This window comes from Trichechus manatus, unplaced genomic scaffold (genome assembly GCF_000243295.1).
Source record: "Trichechus manatus latirostris isolate Lorelei unplaced genomic scaffold, TriManLat1.0 scaffold00262, whole genome shotgun sequence".
NCBI classification, from domain to species: Eukaryota; Metazoa; Chordata; class Mammalia; order Sirenia; family Trichechidae; genus Trichechus; species Trichechus manatus.
This window is the reverse complement of record NW_004444198.1, coordinates 2,186,962-2,198,998: the sequence shown is the minus strand read 5'-3', so window position 1 is coordinate 2,198,998 and position 12,037 is coordinate 2,186,962. Positions and strand designations below refer to the sequence as shown.

The 12,037-nt window shown below is 39.9% G+C and overlaps 1 protein-coding gene across 1 annotated transcript in view; it reads right to left on the bottom strand.

Annotated features, from left to right (window-relative positions):
- SPIRE1 (spire type actin nucleation factor 1) overlaps positions 1–12,037 on the bottom strand; it is a 377,419-nt gene that overhangs the window by 102,045 nt on the left and 263,337 nt on the right. The window contains exon 6 of the mRNA XM_023724819.1: positions 6,156–6,233. Coding sequence (XP_023580587.1) covers positions 6,156–6,233 — 78 coding nt within the window. The remainder of the gene's footprint in view (positions 1–6,155; positions 6,234–12,037) is intronic.

Genomic DNA, 12,037 nt, shown 5'->3' with positions numbered 1-12,037 from the left:
TGTTTTTCTTTTGTCAGTTTGGCTAGTGTTTGTAGATTTTGTTGATCCTCTCAAAGAATCAACTTTTGGTTTTGTTGATTCTTTCTAGTGTTTTTCTATTATCGTAATCATTTATTTCTGCTCTGATCTTTACTATTTCCTTTCTTCTTGTGGCTGTAGGCTTTTTTTTTTTTCTGTTATCTTTCTATTTGTTTGAGTTGTGTAACTAATGTTTTGATTTTGTCCCTTTCTTCTTTTTTGATGTGTACATCTAGTCCCATAAATTGACCTCTGAGCGCCGCTTTTGCTGTGTCCCAAAGGTTTCGGTATGGTGTGCTTTAATTCTTATTTGATTCTAGGAATTTTCGGATTCCATCTTTGATTTCTTCCATTACCCAGAAGTTTTTAAGCAGGGTGTTATTCAGTTTTCATGTAACTGATTTTCTTTCCTTGCTCTTCCTGTTGTTAATTTCTTTGTTGATAGCATGTGATCAGAGAAGATACTTTGTATTATGTCAATATTTTGAATTTTGTTGAAGGTTGCTGTGTGGCCTAATATGTGGTCTATTCTGTGCGTTGGAAAAGAATGTGTACTTTGCAGCTGTTGGGTGGTGTGTTCTTTATATGTCTATGAGTTGAAGTTGGCTGACTGTGGCCTATAGGTCTTCTGTATCTTTGTTGCGTTTCTTTCTACATGTTCTGTCCTTTACAGACAGTGGTGTGTTGAAGTCTCCTCCTATTATAGTGGAATTGTAAATTTCTATTTTCAGTGCTGTTGAAGTTTGTTTTATGTATTTTGGAGCCCTGTCATTGTGTGCATATTTATTAGGGTTATGTCTTCATGTTGTATCGTCCCTTTAATCATGATACAGTGTCCTTCTTTGTCTTTTATGGTGGATTTTGTTTTAATGTCTATTTTATCTGAGATTAGAATTCCACTCCTGTTCTTTTTTGGTAGCTGTTTGCTTGATATATATTTTTTTCCATCCTTTGATTTTTAATAAATTTATGTCTTTGTTTCTAAGGTGTGTCTCTTGTACACAGCATACTGATGGATCCTGTCTTTTTATCCATTCTGTCACTATTTATGGGTGTATTTAGGCCATTTATGTTCAGTGTAATTATTGATAGGTGTGAGTTTACTGCTGTCATTTGTAGTGTTTTTCGTGGTGCTGACGAATTCTTTGTTCCTCTTAACTTCCTGTGGTGAATTCCTTTCATTTGTGGATTTTTTTTTTTCATTTCTTTTGTTTTTACTGAGACTTTATGTTTTTCTTCTTTATTTTGATGAGTAGGTTTGTTAACTTTCTTTGTGAAATTTACCCTTATCTTCCTAGGTTTGAACCAGTCTATTACTACTTGGTATCGCCTTGCCTTTCTCTCCATTAGAAAGTTCTTACCTATACCGTTTATTCCCTCTTTTATTGTTCCGACATTGTCATTTGCAGATTAACCTCTCTGGTTCCCTGCTGTAAAACTTTTGGTTTTGAATAGTCCTTGAGACTTCATTTCCTAGTTTGGTATCTGGCTGGTGCTGTCTCATGTCCTAGAATCAGGGTGCCATCTGATGTTGTTTGTTCTCAAACCAAGGGACTCCCTTTAATCATTCTTGAAAGTTTGGTTTGGTTTTTACGTATTCCCTTAGTTTCTGGGGTTTTTTTTTTTGGAAATGTCCTAATTTCACCATCATATTTGAATGACAGTGTTGCAGGATACGTTATTCCTGGCTGGCAATTTTTTTCTTTTGAAGTTTCATATATGTCATCCCATTGCCTTCTTGCCTGCATGGTTTCTACCAAATAATCTGAGCTTACTCTTACTGTTTCCTCTCTATATGTGACTTTTCGTTTTTCTCAAGCACCTCTCAGGATTCTCTTTTTGTCTTTGGTTTAAGCAAGTGTGATTATGACATGCCTTGATGATTGTCTTTTAGGGTCCATCCTACATGGGGCTCATTGAGCTTGGATGGTCAGCTTTTCATCCTTCAAGACATTAGGGAAGTTTTCTGTTAGCAAGTCTTCAATGATCCTCTCTGTGTTTTCAGTTTTCTCCCACTGTTCCGGAACTCTGATCACTAGCAAATTTTTTATTGTATCCCACATAATTCTCAGGGTTTCTGCATTTTTCTTCATTCTTTTTTTCTGATTTTTCCTCAGAGTTGTATCCAAGTGTTTGCCTTCAATTTCGCTGGTCCTGTCTTCCATTGTTTCAAACCTGTTCCTCAGCCCCTCTATGACAATATTTCTGAAATCTTGTTGGTTCACTTTTGGATTTCTAATTGTTGTTTTTGTATGATTTCTAGTTGTGGATTTATTTTGGCATTTTCTTCCCGTATTATTTTCCTGAATTCTTCCATTTTTTTGGTCTATTTTCCATGAATTTGTCTGCCTTCTCTAAGAATTTGTCTATTTTTCCCTCATTTTTTTTCACTTTTTGCTTCAACTCTTGGATAGCTCTAAATATTAGAGATTAGAATTCCCTATCAGGTAGTTCTAGTGTCTTTTCTTCTACTGTAAAGTCATTTGGTGTTTTACTTTGGACACCTACTGGAACCATTCTGTCCGGTTTTTTTACATGTTTTGATAGAGTCTGCTGTCTTCAGGACATTCAGTAGTTATTTTCTTCATTTATTGATTGCAGATTTGTTTGTTTCATCCTGCTTTTTTGTTTTATTTGGTTATGACTGAGCTGGCGGACTTTGTGCTCTTTGTTGTTTGCTCGTCTGTGGACATGATATTTTTCACCTCCTTGTCCAACAGGCAGGGCCAGTAGCTCAGCTATAGTGTAGCAGGGCAAGTCTGTCTGAAGGGGAGGGGCTGGAATGGGTTGTTTGTGGCACGTACTAGGGCCGACAAGTTGAGCCGCTGGTCAGTGTAGGGCAGGTTCCAGTAGGTCATGCCTGTGCTGCTCAGGAGTGCAATATTCAGCACACGGTGCACACAGGCAGGAGGGAGGGGCTTGTGATGTGTAGAGCTAGGTTGGTTATGAAAAAGAAGAGAGAGAGGAGAGAAAAACAGGAGAAAAAAAAAAAAGTGCTGAGGGAGCTTGCCATTGGAGTGGAGAGAAAGAAGCCGAGAAATGAATAAAAACAAAAAGAAAAATTTAAAAAAAAAATGCCCCCAGGTATCCCACTGTCGCAGATGCAGAGACTGGGGAAGCGGGTCCTAAGCCACGCAGTACAGCCTGGCTAGAAGGGGTGGAGATGATACATAGTGGCAGGTATTCAAGAGACAGGAAAAGAAGGTAAGTAGAATGAGACAAGAAACTGAGAAATGAAGAAAGATAATCCAGAAAAAAGAAAGAGAAAACATACAGACACAAAGGAAAAAGATAGCCCCCCGAGAGCTCACCAGTGTGGCCGTGTGGACCCAGGGAGCAGTTCCCCAGCTGAGCGGTGCTTCACAGCCTGTCAAGAAGCAAAAGATGGCACACGAAGTCAGATGTTTGAGAGAAAGGAGGAGGAGGCGGTGAGAGGCAGGGAAGAAACCAAAAGAGGCTGAAATAAGCAACACCAGCAACAAAGAAATGGCAGTGAAGAAGCTGGCCGGTGTGGGTGGGGCGAATCTGTGTGGCACGGAACCGGCGACTCTCGTGCTGTGGTTGAGGCCCACTGGGAAGTCGCAGATCAGCTCGCCAGGAAGCGGCAAATTGGCCCTCTGGGAAGCCAAGAACCAACCCGCTGGGAAGCTGGGAATCGGTCTGCCAGGAAGCAGCAAGTCAGCCAGCTGGGAAACGGCAAAGGTTCAGCAGGGGGAGGTTGGATTAGGGGGGTGGGGTGGGAAAGCATGTCTCGCTGGTTACCAGGTGCTCTGTCTCTTGCTGGGAGCTCTGTGAATCTGCATTCACATACTCCCTGTCCACCTATCTCTGATAGGAGTCCAAGATAGTGGATTTATGCTGCGTTAGCTGATATGGGACCTCCGCTCGTAACTCTCCTTGCTCTCTGTTCTCTGTCAGTTTCTTATTCCATTCGGTGCTTGGTTCTTTATCTCTTCGTTTGACGTTTAGGGTTCCAGGACTGACATCTGTCTCCATTTTACTTAGCTTTTCTGGTCTTTGCTGTGGAGGGACTATGTGGTGCTTCTGACTATACTGTCACATTGGCTCTGCCTCTATAACTTCTCTTTATTGATATTTTCTTTTTGTTCATACATTTTCTTGGTTTCTGTTAGTTTTTTGTCCATGGTATCCTTTATCTCTTTCGGTCTATTTAAGACAGTTGATTTAAAGACTTTGTCCTGTAAGTGCAATGTCTGGGCCTTCCCAGAGATAGTTTCTGTTAATTTATTATTATTAGTTTTTCCTTTCAATGAGTCTTACTTTCCTCTTTATATGCTTCATGATTTTTTTGTTGTTGTTGAAAACTGGACAACAGACTATTATAACTTGGTAACTCTCAAAACCAGATTCTCCCCTTTCTCCAGGGTTTGCTCTTCTTGATTGTTGAAGGCTTATTTTGTGTTCCCACAGTATTTTGACTGAGATTTCCTTAAATGCCAGGAGCTTTAACAAAACCCAAACCCAAACCAAAACACAACAAAAAAAAACCCTCTTCCAGTTTTTGTGGATTGGCTCTGTGCTGGGGTACTCCTTTAACACTTAGCCGAAAGTTTAACAACTCAGCCTCAGCCTTCTCTTCCTGCTTGCACTGAGCTTATAAATCAGCCAATGGTAAAAGATTAGGTTCTTCTCAGGTCTTTGCTAAGTATCTATCCTGTACTGGGGAAGCATGTGGCTTTCTAAATTTCCCAGCATACATGACTATTTTTGAATACTCTAGTTTCCCAAAGAAACTCTCTTCCTGGCTTTTCACCTCTGGCTTTTGGCACTCAATTGTAGGTCACAGTTATACTCTTTCGCCCCAGATGGCTGATGGTTTTTCAATTGCCTTACAATGTTTTTAGAGGAGCCCTGGTGGCATAGTGGTTAGGCACTCAGCTGTTAACCAAAAGGTCAGCAGTTTGAAACCACCAGCCACTCCGTGGGAGAAAGATGTGGCGGTATGCTCCCATTAAGATTACAGCCTTGGAAACCCTATGGGGCGGTTCTACTCTGTCCTACAGGGTTGCTAGAAGTTGAAACTGACTTGGCAGCAATGGGTTTGGTTTTTGTTTTTACAATGTTTTTGAAGAATGTCCCCCAAGCAGGCTCAAGTTAGATGAAACAGAGACAAGTGCCTTGCGTAGGTCTTTCAGGTATCCCCTAAACAGGTTAGAACAGGTAAACATAATATTTTGCACACAAAGTCTGCTCTGTTCCCTTCAGAACCAGGGGCCAGGGTTCCACACTGGGAACACAGGCCGCCATCTTTAAGTCTCCTGCTGAGTGGAGCAAGGTGCAAATAAAAATGCCAAAAAGCTTTCCTACTGATTTTAAGTTGGCTTTTACTTGATTTGGAGCCCTGGTGGCACAGTGGTTAAGAGCTTGGCTGCTAACCAAAAAGTTAGCAGCTTGAATCCACCAGCTGCTCCTTGGAAACCTTATGGGGCAGTTCTAGTCTGTCCTATAGGGTCGTTATGAGTCACAACTGACTCAATGGCAATGGGTTGGTGTTTGGTTTTTACTTGATTTAGCGTTTGCTTGGTTACTGTAAACCTTTGACTTTTTTCTAGAATTCTGACAAAGTTGATTCTGATAGTTTCTGGGGTTTTTTTTGCTGTTTCTGTGGAGCAACAGAAGTTTGGAGCTGTCTAATTTGCTATTTTTCTAATGCCACTGAAATGTTAATCTTTTAAAAAATCAAAATTCCCAGAGGCATTGGTGTGGTTCTAGTAAAATTAGAATTTTTTTAAAAAAAAGTTTAAAGAGGAATAGATATTTCTCTAAATATAAGACTAAGCATTCAAATTTATGTAATATAAATCCATGCTGGCTATTATTATATATTACTTATATGTATGCATACATATATACACTACACATGTATATATGTATACCAAATAAAAAACAAACAAACCTGTTGCCATCAAGGCAATTCTGACTCATAGTGACCCTGCAGGCCAGAGTAGAACTGCCCCATAGGGTTTCCAAGGAGTAGCTGGTGGATTCAAACTGCCGACCCTTTGGTTAGCAGCTGAACGCTTAACCACTGCGCCACCAGGGCTACATATACATACATATAAACACGATTTCTTAAAAGCTACCCATAGAACTGAAAGAATATAAAATTATTTTACCCAGTCAGCATTTTTCAGCTCATTCAGGTCTGTGCTAGAGTCATTACTTTTTTCCATTTCTTGCATCTTCTTCAGATTCTATCAGTCAAAATAAAGACAGTATGATTAGGCATGAAAATTTCATTAAGGTAACTTCTCAAATTAAAATTTCTCAACAGATATCATCAGATAAAATATACACACAAAAGTTATTGAATAAGACAGCACAGAGCCTACTCTTCTATAAATTTTAAGGTCAATAATAAAACAGATAAAGGCCTCTAGAAGGATGGACTGGGACTGTGTATTCTGCTTTCTTTGTAGGCCTTTTAGGTTAAACTTTCAGTTACAATATCAACTCACAGCATCTAAACCATACTGATAACTTCTTCTCACTTACCATTTACATCCAATCCATCATTAAGTCTCATAGATCTTACTTTCTCCATTACTTACTTATTTACCTAAGCCCTCTTCTTTTTCATCTGCACTGCAAATCCCTTACTCTAGACACCATCTGCCCTGGATACTCTCCTGTCCTCACTCTCACTGCCTGGTTTCTGCCCTGGACGCTCTCTTCTCTTCACCTCTATGCCTGATCTCTGCCCTGGATACTTTCCTCTCTCAGCCCCCATGCCTGCCTGGTCCCTGCTATGGGTGCTTTCTTTTTCTCATCCCCGTGACTGATATCCACCCAGGATACTCTCCTTTCCTCACCTTCCCTGACTGGACTCTTTCACTGCCTACTTCTACTTTTCCTTCAGATATCAGGCTTAACAGAATCACCAATTCCTCAGGGAAGCCTTCCCTACCTCCCTGACAAGGCCAAATCCTCCTATTACACAATTTTATAATACTACATGCCTTTCCTCTATATCTCTTATTTAACAATGCAGTTTTACATTTATTTGTGTGAACATTTATATGCTTTCCCTCTAGACTTTATGAGGCACAATTCTAACCTCAGAAACTAAGACAAACATTGGCCCCTTAGTTGATGCTCAATAAGTATTTGTTAAATAGTTTAATAAATAAATTTCAATTGATGAAATGCCTTTTAAAAACACACCAATTTAACATTTTTAACTTTCAGAAAATATGTATTTGCATGTTAATTACAAATTTGTTATACCATTCTTACTCACAGTAATTCAACCTTAATCTATTTTACTTATTGCTGAGCTATTTGCAGTGTATGAAACCTAACTTATTTTATATGCGAATAATGAATACTTAATATGAAACATTTCTAAGCCATTTATTTTTAGCTTCTCAACATTTCAGTTTAATCATGTGCGAAATGAGGGTACCACCACTTGGCTTTTTTCTACTTAATGTACAGGAGCATTAATACAGAAAGAATAAAATTACTTTGACCACTTGAAGAAAAAGCACTATAAACAATGCATTGTTCTCTCCCTAAAGGAAAGAAATTAAAAAAAATAAAAAAAAGAATTGCTAATTATTTCAGAGTTTATTTTCATAATTATTTTAAAAAGAAATGCCAGGTTTTCTGCTTGAGATGACAGAATAAGTCATTTGCCATTCCTCTGTTTTACGACTTTGTCAAGTTACCCTTTTGGGGCCTCTTATTTCTCATCTTTAAAATTAAAATATCATCACCTATCTTACAATGTTATTTTGAGTATTAAATGAAAGAAAATGCTACAATAAATCACTGGCACACTGCTTGGCATAGACAAGGTTCTTAGGATAATTCCCTTTACCTCCTAAATATAATAAATTATAACTCATTATATAATGTTGTTGTGTGCAATTGAGTCGATTCCAACTCATAGTGACCCTACAGGACAGAACAGAACTGCCCCATAGTGTTTCCTAGGCTGTAATCTTTTGGGGAGTAGATTGTCAAGTCTTTCTCCCATGGAGTGGCTGGTGGGTTTGAATTGCTGACCCTTCAGTTAGCAGCTGAGCACTTAACCACTGCACCATGAGAGCTTCTTATCGTTATATCAAAAACCAAAAAAACCAAACCTGTTGCTGTTGAGTCAATTCTGACTCATAGCAACCCTACAGGACAGAGTAGAACTGCCCCATAGGGTTTCCAAGGAGTGGCTGGTGGATTTGAGCCGCTGATCTTTTGTTTAACAGCTGAGGTCTTAACCACTGTGCAACCAAGGCGCCCATTATATCACAGTACATATCAAATCTTAAAAAAAAAAAAAAAATTAGATATAGCAGAGCCTTATATTTATGGCCCCTGGGGAAAAGGAACTCCCCAAACATGCATATCTGGATCACCCTCTATAGTATATAACCCAGCTCCATTCCTTACTACTATTGCAGACCTTCTTTTTCAGTGTTTCTGTCTGTGGCTCTTGGCTGTAACAGGATGTTGGGGCAATAATGATAGCAGCTAACATGTACTGTGCACTTAGGTGTCAAGTGCTAGACCTTTATAACCATCTTTTAGCTTCTATGACAACCCATATTACAGAGAAAACTGGGGCTCAGCAAGGTTAAAGAACATGCCTGAGCTCTTACAGAAGGGTTTAAATCTAGTGTGAAGTAGTACCATGGTCTCAGAAGTTAGGTAAGATGTACTGGAAGGACACCAGATGATGGGAATAATAGTTTTATTAGGAATGCAAGCATCCTGATCCTGACCCCAAATGGCTCAGACAACCCTAAGAAAACAGCTGAATAAGGTTCTACTCTATTTTTGTTAAAAAGGAATATTTGTGAATTGATACTACACAAGGAAAAAAGAATAGAATTTATGACTTGTAACTGGGCTTTGCAGATAATGGGTACTTAATACGTGCGACATTACATTAAAATCTGTGTAATAATCATTCTTACTAAATTAAGAGTCTCAATTTTCTATCTTTAAAGATATACCAGATTGCTTTATATAATATTTCTGATATCCAGAATCCCTTTTTTTTTGGGGGGGGGGGCTAGAGGTTATTAAATAGCTTTAAAAAAAAAAATCTCTGGTGATTTAGAACAATAGTTTTCAACCCAAGTCCACAATCTTGATGTACCATCAGAATCAGAATTGAGGTGGGAAAACCAAAAAGAAGAGGCAGGTGTGTTTAGTTTGCTCCTCTGGTGACTGTTGTCCAGACTCCACCAATAAGAATTAATGACTTAAAGTATATATTATTAGATTAACTAAAAGAGTCTGATATGTTTTTATTTTACAATTAGAATGGTCAAGAAAAAGAAATTTAGGCAATAAACCACCACTGGACACCTGGTGCCGTATCAGGTTACAATGCCTATCAGGAGCAGCAAACTCCCCTGCTCCCGCTCACAAAAACAAAACTGAGAATAAGTATCTCAATTTCCTACTATTTCTTCCTCCCACTCTAGCCTTTAGGCATCTGCACGGGCTGCTTCCTCTTCCTAGAATGCCTTCCCCCAAACATCCACAGTTAACTCCATCACATCCTTCAAATTCTTGCTCAAATGTCATCTCCATGAGGCCTACCTTGGCCATCCTGTTTAAAATTCCAAGCCCGATCCCCTGCCATTACCAATTCCTCTAGTCTATGTTTCTTTCCAAAGCACTCCGTCTTTTAATAGTTGATATGATGTACTTATTTCTCATGTTTACTGTCTGCCTCCCCCGCTAGATTGTAAGCTTCGTGACGGAAGTGATTTTTGTTCACTGATGGGGTTCTCAAATCTCTACAACAGGCCTTGGATACGGTAAACCAAAACCAAACTCGTTGCCGTCGAACTGATTCTGACTCATAGTGACCCTATAGAACACAGTAGAACTGCCCCATAGAGTTTCCAAGGAGCAGCTGGTGGATTCAAACTGCCGACCTTTTGGTTAGCAGCCAAGCTATTAACTACTGTGCCACCAGGGCTCCTGCACACAGTAGGAACTTAGTAAATATCTGCTGAAAAGTGAATTAAGACACTTCAAGAATGCTTCAACACTTAACTCTGTTCGATAGCTCTTATCAAGTCAGAAGGAAAATTATTCAGAGGAAATTCTATTTTCTTCTCAAAATTCAGAAACTCCTGGAGGCAGGAAAGAGGTACCTTATCTATGCCATACAGAAACACAGCTCTCCAGTTCAGGAAAATAAATATGCAACCCAAGCTCATATTACATTGTTTAAGTGTCGCATTCAGTCAACAGACAAGAATGAATAAAAAGGAAAAGGAAACGCATGCCTAATACCATATAGAAGAAATGAAGTAATTACAGTAACAAGCAGGTCAATAAGATTCAATCAGCATCAAAATAAACTGGTTTGAAAATTAAGTATGTAGAAATAGAATGACATTCTAACAATGCACCTCTACATACACATCACAGAACAGGGTTTTCATGCCCACTTTGAACTGACTCCAGGCACCCTTGATTTGTTCCCAGTTTCAAGGCGAAAGCTCTCAGTCTTTCTCCATTAAGTGTAATGTCAGCTGTTGGCTTTTCATATATGTCCTGTCTGGTTTTTTTTTCCCTAGATTCCACTGCTATTATCATAAAATTGATAATAAGTCTCTGAATTGTTCTTTCTGCTCCAGTTTCAGCCTCATTTCATTTATCTTCTCACTCCCTGTGATGGTTAAGATTGTGTGTCAACTTGGCTGGACCATGATTCTCAGTGGTTTGGCAGTCGTATGATGTTGTGATCACTCCAATGATGAGATCTGATATAATATGATCACCTCCACGATAGGATCTGCTCTGAGTAGCCAGTCAGCTGACAGGGAGAGTCTTCGGATGTGTGGCCTGCATCGAGTATAAATGGTCATTCCGGCAAGGCTCATGGGCTTTTGCTTGCTCTGGATCCTGCAGCTGGCTCCTGTTCACCTGATCTCCGGTTCAGCTAGCAGTTTACCTCAGTCTTGTCTGCCGGTCTTGGGTTTCGTCAATCTTCACAGCCTGTGGGCAAGAGCCCTGCTCTATGACCTGTCCATCTTGTGTTTGCCAGCCCCTGCGGCTATGTCAATCAGGAGAAGCCTGTATCCTGACCCATGGACTTGGGACGTTCCAGCCTCTACAACTGCGTGAGCCATTTCCTTTATAAATAAATCTCTCTCTATATATATTTATACACTTTACTGGTTTGGCTTCTCTAGAGAACCCACCTAAGACACTCCCCTATGATGGGCTCCTATCGTCTCTGCTGTAGTCCTCAAACTTGGGTACCTGTACTTCCAGGGACCTCTGGACACACTGTACAAGGATATGCCAGGAAACATTTAAAGCTACAGATAAACACAACACATTTTCCTGTAGTCAGTTTACCGAAAGATAATGTAATGGATGCTGTGGTAAGCTACCCAGATCCACCCCCTCCTATTCAGGAATGAAATACTTCTAGCTGCTAGAGGTGTTGTCTGCTGAAGGCTTATGGCTTAACCACTCCTAGGAACTGCCCTCAGCCAAAGGGTTACACTCTTAGCCTTGCAAGGTTATGTCCTTTCCTGGGGGTAGCCACCATCCAATCACTGGTGGGTGTGGAAGTACAAAGGCCAGGACTTCTTGTCACAATTTGGGATATCTCTGAAGCGCCATCCAGCTTCTGAGCTCCCTGTGGGATCAGCTGAGGCTTCTGTTGCAACTGCAACAAAGTTCAACTTTCCCTCTGCCCAATCCTGCTTTCCCTTACAGCTGCTCCCAAAAGCACTCCCAAGTAAACTTTCCGAACTGACATTTTGCCCCTCAGAGTCTGTTTCTTAAAGAAACTCAACCCACAAAGGAAACATTTAAAAAATATTACAACAGATGTAGCTGTATCAGACAAAATATGCATGAACTTTAAAGGTAAAACTCATAATTACAAAGATATTTTGACGTATAGTGGACTATATATTCCTGAGTGGACATCTGTTGTTTTTGTCTACAAACCTCTTACTCGCCTTCCTTAGGGAGTGCTTCCATGTGGTTTGGGTAGGGGTGACCCCAGGCCCAG